At 41.9% G+C, this 19,442-nt stretch overlaps 1 protein-coding gene across 3 annotated transcripts in view; it reads right to left on the reverse strand.

Moving 5' to 3' along the window:
• The window catches only part of DSTYK (dual serine/threonine and tyrosine protein kinase), a 57,051-nt gene extending 38,736 nt beyond the window's left edge, over window positions 1-18,315 (reverse strand). For all 3 annotated transcript variants that reach the window (XM_079939550.1, XM_079939549.1, XM_079939548.1), the window contains exon 1: window positions 17,897-18,315. In XM_079939550.1, coding sequence (XP_079795676.1) covers window positions 17,897-18,161 — 265 coding nt within the window. In that variant the 5' untranslated portion in view covers window positions 18,162-18,315. The remainder of the gene's footprint in view (window positions 1-17,896) is intronic.
• Window positions 18,316-19,442: the final 1,127 nt, after the last annotated feature.

The raw sequence follows: 19,442 nt of genomic DNA on the forward strand, positions 1-19,442 counted from the left end.
GTACATCACTTTATTTGCCCCATTTCATTTAATGCTCACAATTCTACCAGACATAAACTATTATTATCCCCATTTGTAGATGAGGAAGCAGTAGCTTAAAAGGCAACACAGAACAAAAAAGAAGCCATGTTTCTCCATTTCTCTAAGCAGATAAAAAGTGGAACACAGGGCAGAGCAGGAACTGTTCTTAAGTCTCAGGGGGCCAGGTGAATACTTAATGGTAAACAATGTCCCTGAAGGGTGGCAGAATATGCCATCCCCCAGAATGCCACTTTGGCATAAGGATTATTTTGAGCTAAAGGCACTCGACAAACAGCAGGTATAAGAAGGGCACTCTGACCTCCCCTTTATCTTCCTGAAAGCAAGATAAAACCCCCATTGGGAAGATGTCCTCCCTATAACAGAAGGAAAGCAAAATTCGTTATCACCAGAGACTGGGAGTCGAGATCAAGAAAAATCTGTACAAATAAGCCTTGTTAAACTAGCCAGTACCTTCCTAGTTACTTTCCCACCGTTAACTTCCCTAGCTCAAGCCCCTCTGTCTTGTCACGCTTTCATAATTTACTTCTTTGTCCACTTCAACTCTGTTTCTTTGGGTCTTCATTCTTTTGTGAGGACTCCCATGTACATGTAAAATTTAACAAAGTGCTTATGCTTTTCTCCTGTTTATCTGTCTTATGTCAGTTTAATTCTTAGGCCCAGCTGGAGATAGTAAGAAGATAGAGGAGAAATTCTTCCTCCTCCACCTGCCCTACCACACTTTCTCCCAATGTGGGGACAAACACAACTCAGTAGTTGTAGGACCCCAATTTAAAGCAGACTGACAGAGTCCTTACAAAAACTGCCCAAGACGATGAGGCCTGGGAGAAAAAAACAGCATTACCACTATCGAGTGAACACTTTTTAAAAATGTTATTGCTATTCTACCCAACAGCTCTAGAGTCCCTTTTCTAAAAGAAACAGTAGGTACTTTTCAGAGAAACTTTTAATGTTCCCCTCATCAGTTAGTCTGTATTACCCTTTGGGTTGAGGTTAAGATTATTCTAAAGAGGAAGAATTGGCGGGAAGTAATGTTAATGACTTTTTATTTATTTATTGAATTCTTGAATTTTATTTTTTTATACAGTAGGTTCTTATTAGTCATCAATTTTATACAATGTTTATAATGACATTTTATACATGTCACTCCCAATCGCCCAATTCATCCCACCACCACCCCCACCCCCGCCGCTTTCCCCGCTTGGTGCCCATTCTTTTGTTCTCTACATCTGTCTCTCAATTTCTGTCCTGCAAATTGATTCATCTGTACCATTTTCCTAGGTTCCACATATATGGGCTAATATACGATATTTGTTTTTCTCTTTCTGACTTACTTCACTCTGTATGACAGTCTCTAGATCCATCCACGTCTCTACAAATGACCCAATTTCGTTCCTTTTTATGGCTGAGTAATATTCCATTTTATATATGTACCACATCTTCTTTATCCATTCGTCTGTCGATGGGCATTTAGATTGCTTCCATGACCTGGCTATTGTAAATAGTGCTGCAATGAACATTGGGGTGCATGTGTCTTTCTGAATTATGGTTTTCTCTGGGTATATGCCCAGTAGCAGGATTGCTGGATCATATGGTAATTCTGTTTTTAGTTTTTTAAGGGACCTCCATACTGTTCTCCATAGTGGCTGTATCTATTTACATTCCCACCAACAGTGCAAGAGGGCTCCCTTTTCTCCACACCCTCTCCAGCATTTGTTGTTTGTAGATTTTCTGATGATGCCCATTCTAACTGGTGTGAGGTGACACCTCATTGTAGTTTTGATTTGCATTTCTCTAATAATTAGTGATGTTGAGCAGCTTTTCATTTGCTTCTTGGCCATCTGTATGTCTTCTTTGGAGAAATGTCTATTTAGGTCTTCTGCCCATTTTTGGATTGGGTTGTTTGTTTTTTTAATATTGAGCTGCAAGAGCTGTTTATATACCTTAGGGATTAATCCTTTGTCCATTGATTCATTTGCAAATATTTTCTCCCATTCTGAAGGCTGTCTTTTCATCTTGTTTATGGTTCCCTTTGCTGTGCAAAAGCTTTTACGTTTCATTAGGTCCCATTTGCTTATTTTTGTTTTTATTTCCATTACCCTAGGAGGTGGATCAAAAAAGATCTTGCATGATTTATGTCAAAGAGTGTTCTTCCTATATTTTCCTCTAAGAGTTTTATAGTGTCCAGTCTTACTTTTAGGTCTCTAATCCATTTTGAGTTTATTTTTGTGTATGGTGTTAGGCAGTGTTCTAATTTCATTCTTTTACATGTAGCTGTCCAGTTTTCACAGCACCACTTATTGAAGACACTGTCTTTTCTCCATTGTATATCCTTGCCTCCTTTGCATTGACTAGTTGACCATAGGTGAATGGGTTTATCTCTGGGCTTTCTATCTTGTTCCATTGATCTATGTTTCTGTTTTTGTGCCAGTACCATATTGTCTTGATTACTGTAGCTTTGTAGTATAGTCTGAAGTCAGGGAGTCTGATTCCTCCAGCTCTGTTTTTTTCCCTCAAGACTGCTTTGGCTATTCGGGGTCTTTTGTGTCACCATACAAATGTTAAGATTTTTTGTTCTAGTTCTGTAAAAAATGCCATTGGTAATTTGATAGGGATTGCATTCAATCTGTAGATTGCTTTGGATAGTATAGTCATTTTCACAATGTTAATTCTTCCAATCCAAGAACATGGTATACCTCTCCATCTGTTGGTATCATCTTTAATTTCTTTCATCAGTGTCTTATAGTTTTCTGCATACAGGTCTTTTGTCTCCCTAGGTAGGTTTATTCCTAGGTATTTTATTCTTTTTGTTGCAATGGTAAATGGGAGTGTTTCCTTTATTTCTCTTTCAGATTTTTCATCATTAGTGTATAGGAATGCATTAATTTTGTATCCTGCAACTTTACCAAATTCATTGATTAGCTCTAGTAGTTTTCTGTTGGCATCTTAAGGATTCTCTATGTATATTATCATGTCATCTGCAAACAGTGACAGTTTTACTTCTTCTTTTCCAATTTGTATTCCTTTTATTTCTTTTTCTTCTCTGATTGCCTTGGCTAGGACTTCCAAAACTATGTTGAATAATAGTCGTGAGAGTGGACATCCTTGTCTTGTTCCTGATCCTAGAGGAAATGCTTTCAGTTTTTCACCATTGAGACTGATGTTTCCTGTGGGTTTGTCGTATATGGCCTTTATTATGTTGAGGTAGGTTCCCTCTGTGCCCACTTTCTGGGGAGTTTTTATCATAAATGGGTGTTGAATTTTGTCAAAAGCTTTTTCTGCATCTATTGAGATGATCATATGGTTTTTATTCTTCAATTTGTTAATATGCTCTATCACATTGATTGATTTGCGTATATTGAAGAATGCTTGCATCCCTGGGATAAATCCCACTTGATCATGGTATAAGATCCTTTTAATGTGTTGTTGGATTCTGTTTGCTAGTATTTAATTGAGCATTTTTGCATCTATATTCATCAGTGATATTGGTCTGTAACTTTCTTTTTTTGTAGTATCTTTGTCTGGTTTTGGTATCAGGTTGATGGTGGCCTCATAGTATGAGTTTGGGAGGGTTCCTTCCTCTGCAGTTTTTTGGAAGAGTTTGAGAAGGATGGGTGTTAGCTCTTCTCTAAATGTTTGACAGAATTTACCTGTGAAGCCATCTGGTCCTGGACTTTTGTTTGTTGGAAGATTCTTAATCACAGTTTTGATTTCATTACTTGTGATTGGTCTGTTCATATTTTCTATTTCTCCTGGTTCAGTTTTGGAAGGTTATACCTTTCTAAGAATTTGTCCATTTCTTCCAGGTTGTCCATTTTACTGGCATAGAGTTGCCTGTAGTAGTATCTTAGGATGCTTTGTATTTCTGCGGTGTCTGTGTAACTTCTCCTTTTGCATTTCTAATTTTAGTGATTTGAGTCCTCTCCCTCTGTTTCTTGATGAGTCTGGCTAACGGTTTATCAATTTTGTTTATCTTCTCAAAGAACCAGCTTTTAGTTTTACTGATCTTTGCTATTGTTTTCTTTGTTTCTATTTCATTTATTTCTGCTCTGATCTTTATGATTTCTTTCCTTCTGCTAACTTTGGGTTTTGTTTGTTCTTCTTTCTCTAGTTCCTTTAGGTTTAAGGTTAGATTGTTTATTTGAGATGTTTCTTGAGGTAGGCTTGTATAGCTATAAACTTCCCTCATAGAACTGCTTTTGCTGCATCCCATAGGTTTTGGATCATCGTGTTTTCATTGTCATTTGTCTCTAGGTATTTTTTGATTGCCTCTTTGATTTCTTCAGTGATCTCTTGGTTATTTAGTAATGTATTGTTTAGCCTCCATATGTTTGTGTTTTTTATGGTTTTTTCCCTGTAATTCATTTCTAATCTCATAACGTTGTGGTCAGAAAACATGCTTGATATGATTTCAATTTTCTTAAATTTTGAGTCTTGATTTGTGACCCAAGATGTGATCTATCCTGGAGAATGTTCCATGCGCAGTTGAGAAGAAAGTGTAATCTGCTGTATTTGGATGGAATGTCCTATAAATACCAATTAAATCTATCTTGTCTATTGTGTCATTTAAAGCTTGTGTTTCCTTATTAATTTTGTTTGGAAGATCTGTCCATTGTTGTGAGGTGTTAAAGTCCCACACTATTATTGTGTTACTGTTGATTTCCTCCTTTATAGCTGTTAGCAGTTGCCTTATGTATTGAGGTGCTCCTACGTTGGGTGCATATATAATTGTTATATCTTCTTCTTGGATTGATCCTTTGATCATTAGGTAGTGTCCTTCCTTGTCTCTTGTAACATTCTTAATTTTAAAGTCTATTTTATCTGGTGTGAGTATTGCTACTCCAGCTTTCTTTTGATTTCCATTTGCATGGAATATCTTTTTCCATCCCCTCACTTTCAGTCTGTATGTGTCCCTAGGTCTGAAGTGGGTCTCTTGTAGACAGCATATAGATGGATCTTGTTTTTGTATCCATTCAGCAAGCCTGTGTCTTTTGGTTGGAGCATTTAATCCATTCACGTTTAAGGTAATTATCGATACATATGTTCCTATGACCATTTTCTGAATTATTTTGGGTTTGTTTTCGTAGGTCCTTTTCTTCTCTTGGGTTTCCCACTTAGAGAAGTTCCCTTAGCATTTGCTGTAGAGCTGGTTTGGTGGTGCTGAATTCTCTTAGCTTTTGCTTGTCTGTAAAGCTTTTGATTTCTCCATCGAATCTGAATGAGATCCTTGCCAGGGAGAGTAATCTTGGTTGTAGGTTCTTCCCTTTCATCACTTTAAGTAAATCATGCCACTCCCTTCTGGCTTGTAGAGTTTCTGCTGAGAAGTAAGCTGTTAACCTTATGGGAGTTCCCTTTATGTTATTTGTCGTTTTTCCCTTGCTGCTTTCAATAATTTTTCTTTGTCTTTAATTTTTGCCAGTTTGATTACTATGTGTCTTGGCGTGTTTCTCCTTGGGTTTATCCTGTATGGAACTCTCTGTGCTTCCTGCACTTGGGTGGCTATTTCCTTCCCCATGTTAGGGAAGTTTTCGACTATAATCTCTTCAAATATTTTCTCTGGTCCTTTCTCTCTCTCTTCTCCTTCTGGGACCCCTACAATGCGAATGTTGTTGTGTTTAATGTTGTCCCACAGGTCTCTTAGGCTGTCTTCATTTCTTTTCATTCTTTTTTCTTTATTCTGTTCCGTAGCAGTGAATTCCACCATTCTGTCTTCCAGGTCACTTATCTGTTCTTCTGCCTCAGTTATTCTGCTATTGATTCCTTCTAGTGTAGTTTTCATTTCAGTTATTGTATTGTTCATCTCTGTTTGTTTGTTCTTTAATTCTTCTCGGTCTTTGTTTTCGTTTTTGTTTTTTTTTGCGGTATGCAGGCCTCTCACCACTGTGGCCTCTCCTGTTGCGGAGCACAGACTCCAGATGCACAGGCTCAGCGGCCATGGCTCACAGGCCCAGCTGCTCTGCAGCATGTGGGATCCTCCCAGACCGGGGCACGAACCCGTGTCCCCTGCATTGGCAGGTGGACTCTCAACCACTGTGCCACCAGGGAAGCCCTCTCAGTCTTTGTTAAACATTTCTTGCATCTTCTTGATCTTTGCCTCCATTCTTTTTCTGAGGTCCTGAATCATCTTCACTATCATTATTCTGAATTCTTTTTTTGAAAGGCTGCCTATCTCCACTTCAGTTGTTTTTCAGGGGTTTTATCTTGTTCCTTCATCTGGTACATAGCCCTCTGCCTTTTCATCTTGTCTGTCTTTCTGTGAATGTGGTTTTAGTTCCACAGGCTGCAAGACTGTAGTTCTTCTTGCTTCTGCTGTCTGCCCTCTGGTGGATGAGGCTATCTAAAAGGCTTGTGCAAGTTTCCTGATGGGAGGGACTGGTGGTGGGTAGAGCTGGCTGTTGCTCTGGTGGGCAGAGCTCAGTAAAACTTTAATCCACTTGACTGCTGATGGGTGGGGCTGGGTTCCCTTCCTGTTGGTTCTTTGGCCTGAGGCAACCCAACACTGGAGCCTACCTGGGCTCTTTGGTGGGGCTAATGGCAGACTCTGGGAGGGCTCACGGCAAGGAGTACTTCCCAGAACTTCTGCTGCCAGTGTCCTTGTCCTCACGGTGAGACAGAGCCACCCCCCGCCTCTGCAGGAGACCCTCCAACACTAGCCGGTAGGTGTGGTTCAGTCTCCCCTGGGGTCACTGCTCCTTCCCCTGGGTCCCGATGCACACACTACTTTGTGTGTGCCCCCCAAGAGTGGAGTCTCTGTTTCCCCCAGTCCTGTCGAAGTCCTGCAGTCAAATCCCACTAGGCTTCAAAGTCTGATTCTCTAGGAATTCCTCCTCCCGTTGGCAGACCCCCAGGTTCGGAAGCCTGACGTGGGGCTCAGAACCTTCACTCCAGTGGGTGGACTTCTGTGGTATAAGTGTTCTCCAGTTTGTGAGTCACCCACCCAGCAGTTATGGGATTTGATTTTATTGTGATTGCTCCCCTCCTACCATCTCATTGTGGCTTCTCCTTTGTCTTTGGATGCGGGGTATCTTTTTTGGTGAGTTCCCGTGTCTTCCTGTCAATGATTGTTCAGCAATTAGTTGTGATTCTGGTGTTCTCGCAAGAGGGCGTGAGAGCACGTCCTTCTACTCCACCATCTTGAACCAATCTCTCGTTAATGACCTTTTGATGTCTCTAGTGACCCATTAGGTTAGATACATTGCTTAAATTGTTTTTGGAGTAATGGATTTATATCATCACACTCTCCTTCTTGCCTGTTTTCCATCCCAGTCAATAATATGAGTGAAAGCCGGGTAAGGTATAGTCCATGGCCAAGGAGGGAAGGCACTATATGGAATAAGTGAAGTGGAACGCTATCTTTGCCTTATCCTATTCTTGAAACTCATAAGGTTGATGGGGCTTCAGAGTCAATTCAGGTCTCAACAGAGTTACTACTGCAATACTTGTTCCTGATACCCAAGGATCTCCCTCCTTCGGTAAAATTTTTTACCTCACCTTTAACACTGAACTTGAAGTCCTCTCTGAAAGTGAGTTAAATACAAAGGATTTTATATAAGTCACTGAAGTAATCAGTGACACAAATATGCATTTCCACAAATAAGTAGTGATGTTTTATTTGTTATTAACTACATGTGCCAAGAGTACAGAACAAATCCTAAATTGAGAAATGAACATTATACAGTCTTTCTACTACAATCAATTCTACTACAAGCTTCAAAGTATTGAGCTACAAAAACCCCAGGAGCTGAGAGAGAAATAATTCTGCCAAGAAGCATTTATTTATCATTCCCAAACAAGCTCTCTGACCTTCAGCTAAATTTAAAGGATTCTGAATTTTAGAAGGGGCATGCCCATTTAAGGAAAACATATGCTTAGGGAGTCTGGGTTTCAGAATCTTCAGGACCAAATAATATAAGGTATTTTGGTTGAAGGGGATGGTTTTTGGAGATTAGAGATGGAAATGTACTCAAGCAGCTAAAGCTCTTGTTGGAAGCTGAAAGTCAAGCTGGCAGAAATGTCACTCAAGTTATCCTACCTGGTGGTCGTGTTAAGATCTTGAACAGCTTTTGAAAAGCAGACTGTACTGGTACCTGGGAAGGGGGACATAACCTCCCCCCCCCTTTCCCCTGCCCATACCGCCCCCCCCCCCCCCCCCCCCCCGCCGCAGGGCTTATATGTCCTGGGAGCCATGTGACATGAAGAGACCATACTCAGCAGCCTGCTGACAAGTTCTCTTCTGGGAGAAACTGCTCCTGAGGCTGGTCGAGCTGCAGAGGGAATAGAAAGGCAGCTGGCAGCTGAAGCTGTAATTTACGGGATGCAGAGATGGAAGCACTTCTTCGAAGAAGCCGACCCCATGCTTCACTCAGGGCTTAGTTTCTGTCATTTGGAAGGCAGCTTCTTTCAGCTAGTTACCATTAAGAATGATCCAATGGTGGGAATGTGTTAAAAATGGCACAGGAACCACCTAAAAGGGGGGCTTACTCACCGGACTGGGGACAATTTAAGCATAAAATTTTTTTTAAATGATAATAAGAAATTATAATCCATTGAAAAAATTCAGAAGTCCCACACTGATATAAATAAATAATAAACAAACAATGGAAAAGGAATGCTCTAACTTTGCAAATACCAACTAAGAAATATAGAAGAAATAGTGGATAGAAAAACCACCACTGAGGCAGGTGGGCGTTGTCAATGGATGCTAGGTCTAGTGGAGGGAGGCATTTTCAGGAACAAGATCATCCGTGAAACCTTAGAACACCTTCCCACAAAAGACTAATCAATTGCAAAAGGAAAAAGTGTGACTTTAAGGTGGAGAAATCTAAAGGACACCAACATGACCAGAGATCAAGCTTAACATCTCCAAGGGTGGGTGGGCCGACAACATGTACCCCTGATGTGACTGCATATCACGTCATTTCTGTGCCTAGTCCTGCTGAGAGCTCATGACCTGAGTCTAGTCATGAGGAAGCAGCTAGATCCAGGCTGAGGGTCATCCCATAGAATGTAAAGCCTTCTCTTTAAACCTGCCAAAGATATAAATGCCAGGGAAAGGCCGAGAGACTGTCCACATTCAGCGAGTCTGAAGACACATGATAACTAAATGCAACATGTGCTTCTGGACAGGATCCTGGATCAAAAGAAAAAGACACGACTGGGACAGTTGGCAAAACTTAAATGGGGTCCATGGACTGGATGGTAATACTGACTCAATGTTGATTTCCTGATTTGGGAAGTTGCATGCTGATAGCATGTCCTTGTTTGGGAGAAATGCACACTGGAAGTGTTTAGAAGAGATAAGACAACCTATCTAGAGCTCACTTTCACAAGGTTCCGAAAAATATATACATATATTATAATAGAAAGAGAGAGATTAGGTGATGGGGCAAATGCAATAAAATCTTAACAACTGGAGAACCTGTGTGGAGTGGGTATGAGAACTCTTTGTACTGTTCTGGTGACATTTACATAAATTTGAAATTATTTCAAAATAATTTTTAAAATATTGGCCAAAAAGATAACCAGCAAAATGTATCCAGGTCTGAATCTCAGAGAAAAGAGATTAAGAGATAGAATTTTATTCATCAAAAAAACTGGGCTTCCCTGGTGGCGCAGTGGTTGAGAGTCCACCTGCCGACGCAGGGGACACGGGTTCATGCCCCGGTCTGGGAAGATCCCACATGCCGCGGAGCGGCTGGGCCCGTGAGCCATGGCCGCTGAGCCTGCGCGTCCAGAGCCTGTGCTCAGCAATGGGAGAGGCCACAACAGTGAGAGGCCCGTGTACCGCAAAAAAAAAAAAAAAAAACCCAGCAGGTAAAAAATACATCATATACAGTAATAATACAATTTAAACAATAAGTTTCTTCACTGTCGCCACTTCTGCCCTGCACATTACCTTCTTTCTCCTCAATCTTCCTGTGATCATTTTCTGATGCCAGTTCTGAGTCTGGGGAGTCCAAGGCACTCATCTAAACAAGTAGTTCAGGATCAGATTTAGAACCCAAGTCCTCAAGACTAAGCAGTATAGACAAACACCCACTCCAGGACAGGACACTTTGATGAAAGTTACCTATAACCATCCAGTGCATTGAACAAGAAGCCACCAGAAGAAGCTTGACCTTGCACTGCCTGCAGCGGCCTCCTGATGCGCAGCAGTAGGGAACACACCTCCACTTCTTCTGCAGCTCAGGCCTCTTTATCACAGGCCAACTACTTTTATCCTCGACTAACCAACCACGTTTCCAAGTTGCAACAGCAGAACTTCTCCACTTTTCTCCATGGAATATGAGCCAGCAGAGCAGGCCAATTGTTCAATCAGGAGAAACTGAGATAGGTTTCCCCAGAGGACTTCTTATATGCCAAAAGAATAAGAATGACTTCTCCTACTAGCTGTTTTCCCCCAAGTTCTTCATTCCTTTTTGCCCCTACATATCTCCATAATATTAAAAGTTCAGGCTACAGTATATTGCACAGAATATTCCTAAAAAGTAAGCTCCATATTGGTTCAGTCACTGTCCCTCTAATTTGAATAAAAACAGAGCTTTTATTCAAATTAGTCTTGTTATCCAGTTGCTTTTATGATACGGCCTTACTTAATCTTTAGTCTGGAAAGCTTGGCTTAACCAAGAAAATCCTGGGAAATATAATTCTCTCCCATTATATAAACTAGAAAGGGTAAAATCTGTCTGGCATAAATAACACACTGAAGTCTTAATCTGATGAAGCTAAAATTAGACCTTTTTTTATATCTGAGTAAAATAAAAGTGATAAAAGCATTTTTTTAAAAAGAAGTATGAGGGTTTTTTTTTTTAATAGTCAAGGGCTTTTATGAATACATAAGCTATTACTATTCTTTGGGATAGTTTTGATGTCTTATTAAACAAGTGAAAAGCAAAACAATCCTCAAGTTCTACTTCCCATCTTCCTGCCCAGAGAACACCACCCCAGGGAACGGAAGCACATTATAAAGCCCAACTCCAAAGACTTGCGGTCAAAAGGTTCCCGCAGCCACATGGCACCCCACAGGCTGGGGACACGTCCAAACCACTCACACTGCACACTGCCTACTAAATACGACAGAGAAGGCACCGCATGTGATGGGCAATTCAACCAGGGTCCCACAGGGGATTCTGATGAGTCCCCATGCTCTGACCAACTTTCCTTCAGAGAGTTTTGGTTTGGACTTCGGAGGAATACTATCTATAAGGAGACTTTCTCAGAGAGGCTGATTTATAGCTTTAAGCAAGGGGGCACATAACCACTGCTACATCTGTTCTCCTCTGTTAAAGTGTCAAGTTCCAGGATCCCCAAGATTACCAGACTCCCCATTTGGCAAAGAATGGAATCAATTTTCAAGCATGGGGTGGCCTATACTTAGACTGAAAATCCTACAGGGGACTCCAGTCAGACCTCTGAGAGTCATGAAAGAGAAGCTGCATCTTTCACAGGGACTCTACACTCTTGTTATGAATGACACCATTCAGATTCCCTGGACCACGCAGGAAGCAAAACCCACTATCCCTAGAGGTGAACTATTTTCCTACAAAAAGTAAAGAGCAAATTCACCTTAGGTCTTAAAACAGTTAGGGAAAAAACCGCATCCACCCACACTCCTCACACGCTTCATATTGGCATCCCTGTGAGTAACCTCTGATGAAGATAAAAGATACCCTAACAACAATCTTCATGAATGCATTCTGCTCTTGAACCATGCAAACAAGACAATTATAGTTATTCCATCCCAGAGACAGACTGGGGCTAGTTTTCCTGTACTGTCAGAAAGTTAGTAAAGCATCTCAACTACTGTTTTTATCAATGCCATTTAATCTTAGAATTTCTCATATGCCTTATCCTCCTGTCCTCAAAGACTAATGGTTAAGCAGGAAACCAATGTGTAGGAAATCCTCTAGAGGGAACATGATGAAATACTAATCCTTCTTTCTTTCATTCTAACATTCTAGCATCTAACATCTAACAACATTCTAACGTGTTAGAACTCTAACAATTCTAACATCAGCTTAGAATTTAAAATATCAATTAGTTGGACAATGTTTCACCATTGTGTGTCCTGTACCCAGTACAAAGTTAGGCATTAATAAAGATTTGTTGAGTGAATGAATATTTACTTCCCATATCATGGTGAAGCTCCGGTGTTGCATGCGACTCATTCTCTGGGACATGAAAATCATTCTTTGGGATACTAGCAGCTCCAGCCTAATGAGTCATCTATCAAATGCTTATCATTGTTCTATTTTAGGGGCCCAGAGAGGAAAATCTTGGCAAAGATACAAAATCCCATATCTTTCATGGGGGAAAAATTGCCCTTCTGGAGTGGAAAAAAACATTATTCCAATATCTACCAGATATGTAAACGATCTAACAGATACTTGCCTGTTATGTACAAAGCACTATGGTAGGTCACTCTTTACCCTTAGGAGTTCACGATCTAGTAAGCGAGATAAGACAAATCTATCCATAGCTATCATATGAATAAATAAATAAAAACATGACCTGTATGTCCAGAGCCTATAGGAATTGAGCAATAGGTTTAAGGTGAAATTCATATTTCCCTTTACTTCAGTAACATATTTTTTGAGGTTCTAGTTTCAAAAGATTGCTTTTGAGAAGTGCATTTATTGCAGGAAGATTCTTTGTTGACTTAACATAGTGAGACAGAGAAGCATGGAGAAATAAATGCTGATGACTGGAAAGTGGACAGAGCATAACAAAATCTAAAGACCAGATGGATTTTTATTTAAATCCATGCTTTCTTTAAATGCTACTTGCAAGGCTGAAGAACTAACCATATTGAAATCAGTAATGCCTTTTAAGACTAAACTAAACATATTAAAAATTATAATAATCTTAAAGGTAATAATGTCTTTTCTTTCAAGAGCAGGCAGAATTATCCAAGCCTTTTTAGTAGTGCGCTGCCCCGTGCCATGGGAAATAGATTATCCTAGCAAAGGAAGATTAGGAAGGGGAAAGGAAAGGGACTGGAAATTGGTATAAAAGGCTTGAGTAGGTAGTGTCACATTATACTCACTCAATCAGATAAAATCTCCCACTGAAGTAGATTATGGTTCCATGTCAAGCTATGGAGCCTGGGTTATGACTCACTTGTAACGTAATCTCTCCATTGCCAGGGTGCATTTTCTATTCCCATGGCCAGATCAGGAAAGAACAAGGGAGGAGTCACAGAAGCAGAACGGGACTGGGAGCTTAGAGACCTGGGCCTAAATCTGGCTTCAGCTCAAAACTGTTCTGTTCCTCATTCCATTCATCACTCCTCTTATTCTTCCCCCGACACCCCTGTTCCAGCCTCCTAATCTAATGTTCACCAAGTACATACACACACACATTCAAATGTCACGTATGTTTAGTACTAACTATATGCCTGTGCTAAGTGCTTTAATGTATATTATCTCTAAATATCACAACAACTTTGTGAGGTGACATTATCACTCCCATTCTATTTATTTATTTAGATATAATTCACATATCATAAAACTCACACTTTAAAACCACACAATGTAGTGGTTTCTAGCCTATTCACAAAGTTGTACAACCATGACCACTATCTAATTCTAGAACATTTTTATTGCCCAGGAAGAAATCCCATACCCATTAGCAGTTATTCCTCATTTTCCTCTCCTCCCATCCCCTGGCAATCACTAATCTACTTTCTGTCTTTATGAATTTGCCTGTTCTGGACATTTCAAATAGATGCATTCATATAATATGTGGCATTCTGTATCACTCCCATTTTACATATGAAGAAACCAAGACTCCAATAGGTTAAGTAACTTGCCCCAAGTCCCACGGTTAATAAAAGGCTGAACTAGAAGAGGAACTCAGGTCTGATTCAAGTGCTTGTGCTTGCTTTTGACTACTTTTTTTTTTTCCACTTGTTACACCAGAAAACAATGGTGGTTAAAACTTTTGACTACTGTATGCTGCTTCCATACAGGAAGAAAATTGAGAGAAAGTGAAAGTTTTAGATATAATTGGGGAAATGGGGTTTTGTTCATCTAAGGTAATACAAGTAACAAATAAGAATCACAGTTATAGCACCATCTCTGCTAAGCTTCTGTTGAAATGCTGAGGCAGCTCTTCTAAACAGATCATGGCAAATTACTAGAAAGCACACCCTTCCCAGTCTCTGGCTGATTTACCCCACAACCGACTCCCCTCCACCCCTCAGCCCCATGAAGATGGCAACTATAAGAAACCAGGCTGTAAAGAAAATCCTCTCTCCCAACTTTCCATCCCTTGCCCAGATGCCACTCTGCCACTTAAACTGTATTATCCATACAAATTTCTGTCTAACAAGTCCAAGAAAAATGTGCACTAGGGCTTTTCTTAAATAAATAAGTACACTAGTGCTTTTCTTCTCCCTTTTAATTCTGGCAACCAAAAGAGGGTGAAGGATGTTGGAGAAACGAAGTTGTTAGCAAACCAATGGCAAAGAGCTATAAAAACCTAAGAACTGTAACTCACATAAAATGCCTATAATCTACCTTTAGCTTTTTCCAATTTTTCTACTTTATATGTTGCGTATGCATATGGCTGAGATTAGATTACCCCTTTCTAGAGGGCCAGGTTCAGATCTTCGATAGTCCTTTTCCTCCCTCATCCAAATAAACAAACAGGTGCACTGTAATGACAATTATATTTTTTTTTCTTTCTTAGCAGAAAACTATAGAAGGGGAAGACTGATCTCCACTAACCCAAGGCCAAGACCAACGTTTGTTTTTACTTTTTAACCCCATTACCAGGGGCTCAAATGTTTATTGACTAGTAATAGCTAATACTTACACAGCACCTTACCAGGCACTGTTCTAAACACATATACTAACTCCCAACAACCCTAGAGGCAACTACTATGATTATAATCCTCATTTCCAGATGAGAAAACCGTGGCACAGCGCCGTTGTGATCTGCCCAAGGTCACTCAGTTAGTAAGGAGCGGAACCAGGAAGAAAGGAATGTGGCACAGATTAAAGCATTCCAACTAAATACATTTAAGTCATTCCAATTTCTTAAAATTGAGAGGTTTATGATACACTGCAACAGCTTGGAACTCTACTAGATCATAAAACAAGAAAAATACTTCTCCCTCTGCTACTCTGTAGTACTCCACTCTGCCTGTCTTCAGAAGTGGTCGAAGCCTTTATCTCATTACTTCTGAACCCTCTGACAGAGGAAAATCAACAGATAGACGGGGTCTCATCCCCTATAGTTAAGTGAAAAGAAGGCCAGTGCTTTGGGAAGAAAAGGAGGAACTGAATCAAGGCGGTTTCATTATAATTCAGTTTTCCCTGTACAGGCCAAGCTACTCTCATTTTAGATTCCACCTACTTTTTAACTTCTAAAACATCATGTACATTATATACTCACTATACTGCCCTCAGTGAATTGAAAACTGTGAAAAATAAGAAGGAAGCATTATTTGGGGGGTTGTTCCCATCTCTTTTGTGGTTAAAAGTGAAATAATAAAAATTTACAGTTAATCCATGATCTTCAATTGCTCAAATACCATACTACATCCAACCTAGAAGACACTTCCATTCTGAAATGATAATTAAAACCTTCAAAAGAGGTTTTAAGAATTGAGGTTAAGAATTGAGTGTTCCTTCGCTTAAAATTTCAAGTTCCTATTAATCAGAAACCAACATTCACGGAAGAAAGTTGAGACAGTCTCTGAATGAACTTGACCTTCTAAAGATAGTCTGTAAAGGGAGAGAACAAGAGCTAGTTGTCTTTTTTTTTTTTTTTTTGAGCTAGGTGTCTTTTAAGGAATGGTTTCTACTTTCTAACACAATCACCTAAACAGCTGGGAAAATGGCATCCCCAAAATATACACAGTAAGTGCCACCTCACTAATTTCTCCTGATGCTCCTTTTCACCTCCAAAAATAAAACTGTCCACACTAAAGGAATGGAAGCATTTCATGGAACAAAATCAAATGGCTCCCAGTCCTGTCATCTGTACCCTCTCCTGGTTTTTATTTCAGATGGACAGACTCCAGAGGGTGAAGAGAGTTAAATACGAAAAGATTAGTTCGTGATGCAGTCAACTAGAAAAGCCAATGAGGCAAAATACAAAGGTGCATTTGTATTTCTTAAGTTGGCTTTTAAAGAATAAAAACAAGAGCCAGCCAAGGTGCCTTGAAAACCTCCATCTCTCTGAGGTGAATCTACTCTCTGATTTTTTATCAGTAGTAATTCTAAAATAGTTGTTAAAAAATTACAGCAACAGAGGGCTTTTTAAGATAAGCTATAAGAAAAACTTGTGAGCAGCAGGGAAAGCCGCTGGAAAGCATTGCTGAGGGAGAGGGTGAAAGTACACGTTCTGGGGCTCATCCCTGAAAACATCTGCCCTTCTCACCAATTGTTTTTGATAGCCTCACAGAAATTAGTTCCCTCTATGGGTCCATTTTAAGAATAACAAATCTCTGGGCAGAAGATGGCAAAACCACAACTTCAGAAAAGCTAGTCATACCCCCTTGTCCCACTTATCCCATGAGGTAAAATAAAAGCTTTTTTATTTACATCCAGGCCAACTAAGTGGAATATCATCAATCAGAATCTTATTTTTATCACCATTTCTGGAGTCTCAGACAAATTTAGGATATTAAACAAGCAACTTTGGAAATATAGGGCCCAACACACAAACTCTGAAGAGTTTAAGAATTCACTGTATTCTACGCCTCATGTTCAAATTTGCTGTCAGCATCTAAATTAGTGTTTCTGAAAGTGTGCTTGCTGGCCCACTTGCGTCAGAATCCCTACCCATGGCTTGCGTTTAGATTCTTAGGACCCACCCACTAGACATAATCAATCTGTGGGATAGAGCCTGAGATATTTTCAACATTAATCTTAATACACACTTTAGTTAGAGAATCACTCAATGAAACCCACTGACTGCTATACTGTCCCAAGGTATCTGTCTGCATGGGATGCCAGTCCCTTCTTCCATCCAATCTGTTATTTCCTAATTAGACCAAGTTATCAAACCCTCCAGTTCCCCACCAACAGCAGTTTAAGAGGAAGCAAGAAATTAGGAAAGGTCAAAAACGCTGCACGATTTTAAATGCTTTAGGGCCTCTAACACATCCCAGAGAGAATCAAGTCAAGTTTCAGGACCAAAAAACGATCCTTTCCCTGTCTAACTTCTTCACCCTAAACACAATCCGCATCTCTGGCAATTCCCTGGCACCCATCAGACATCCTTTCCTTTAGCGACCCCAGCCCCATTCCCCAGTACATTCCTTTCACAGAGTTGCCAAATGATTGATGCAAGCCTATTTCACATACATAGTCAAACACACAGACGCGCGCGCGCGCACACACACACACACACACACACACACACACATCGGACACACAAAATCCACTACAGTTCCCTGGCCTCCTAGGGCTCCCTGCCTACCGCCCGTCCTCCATCCCTCCATTCCACCATCCCTAACTGGGACTCTGACCACAACTGCTCATCCCCGAACTCAGAGCAACTTTCCTCACTCCGAGGCTTAACCTCCGCCCTCTCAAACTGGGGCCCTCCGCCCTCCCGCCCGTGCACAGCCCGGTCCCCTGGATCCTGCTCCTGGCACTCCTGCCTTCGGGCGCCCCTTGCCCTCTGGTCCCCGCGGCCGAGTCCTTGGAGCCCCTCCCCTCCCCCACCCCGAGAGATGCCCTCCCACGGCATCTCGGATCCGGCCAGCTCAGGCCCGGGGGCCTCGCCACGCGGCCCTTCTTCCACTTTCCGCCTCTTCCCGGGGTTGTTTGCAGGGGCAGGGGTGTGGCCCACCCTCAGTTTGCCTCTCCAGCCCTGTCTTCCTCACGGCTACCCTCCTTACCCGCCTGCAGCCCGATCTCGGCGACATCGCCGGCAGGGCCGCGCTCAGCCCCGCCGCCTTCCGTGGGGGAGGAGGGACAGCTGTGGTTGTGGGAGCCCTTGATGTCGCGGAAGAACTTCTGCGTTTCGCGCAGGTTCTGCCTCAGCCGTCCCAGGTAGCGGCGGTAGCGGCCAAAGCCCCGGCACAGCTCGCGGATCATTCCGCCGCCTCCCGGGCCGGGACCCGAGACCGGCTCGCTCCCCCACGGCACCCCGTCGCCCTCCATCGCCTCAGCCTGCTCTGCCTTCGCGGCTTGGTGCCCGGCCCTCTGGTCCGGCTCCCCTCCTCCCGCCCCCCAGTGCTTAGAGCAGGAGGAATCCGCCTCCTGACGCCCCCGCCTGCAGTCGGCCGGGTTCCCAACCTCCGTCACCGCCGTTGAAAACAAACCAAACCGCAGTGCGCTGCGAACGGAACCTTTATCTCCACTATCCAGAGGAATGAGGGAACGATCACCGGAGCACCCCGTCACTGCGGGGTCTCCTGGGACTTGTAGTCTGGGCCGGGGCCGAGCTCCAAAACCTGGAGACTGTGGATGCGACCGACCGTCCTTTGGTATACATCTCCCCCGTTTTCACACAGAGCTCACACGCTCTTCCCGACTTAAAAACGTGTTCCTGCTCCCTACAGAAGTGTCCCTGAGGAGAGAGAGCACCTGCAGAACCCGGACTCCTGCAGAAGGAGGGGTGCCTTACTGAAATCAGAGCGAAAGATTTTAATAGCAAAGAAAAGTAAGGAAACAAGACTGAGGCTAGTACTGTCTCCATGGCTACCCTAAATGACTCTCACTTTCCAATACAGTAGATACTGGGGAAGCGGCTGAAAATACCACGGAAATAGGGAAACCCCTCATGTCTGCATTGCATTCTCCTTTTCAGACTTTCCTTCTCCAGGTGTGGAAGGGGGGTTGTAGAAGGGTCGTTAAAGAGCTGTAAGCTGAAGTTTAGTTGGTTTCTTGAAGTAGAGAGACCGAGCTGGGTAAGGGGAAGTTGAGGTTAGTAGCCTTCCAAACCAGTTCTGATTATCTTAATTTGGCTTCTGATAATATGGAAGACTTCTAGTGACATGGATTGTGACGGAGCCTGGGACACAATTAGGAATAAAACAAAACTTGACAACCACTCCTTTTTCACTTCCTGCTTTCTTTCTCCTCTTCTCCAGGCACAGAGCCCTCCTGTCTTTCTTGCCGTGGAAAGACCCCATCTTCTACCCAGGCCAGATGTCTTTTCCCACAGGCTGGATAGTGTAGTCCCCCAACAGAATTTAAGAGGAGACTTGAGTTTGAGTCTGAACTTCTCCAATGCCTTGCCTTGAGACCTGTGAAGTAAGGGTTTGGGCTAGTTGATCTTTATGCCCCCTAAAATTTTGTGAGTTTTGCTTCAAAATGTTTGCTTTAGTCTTCCAACCTCTCATTCCTTGAGTGCAAGTGCTCTTAGCTTATTGATGTTGTGATAATTGGGTTAATTCCATGTAAAATGGGAAGGTTTTACCTGTCCAGGGGCTTTTAGTA

This window comes from Stenella coeruleoalba, assembly GCF_951394435.1.
Source record: "Stenella coeruleoalba genome assembly, chromosome: 1".
Taxonomy (NCBI): domain Eukaryota; kingdom Metazoa; phylum Chordata; class Mammalia; order Artiodactyla; family Delphinidae; genus Stenella; species Stenella coeruleoalba.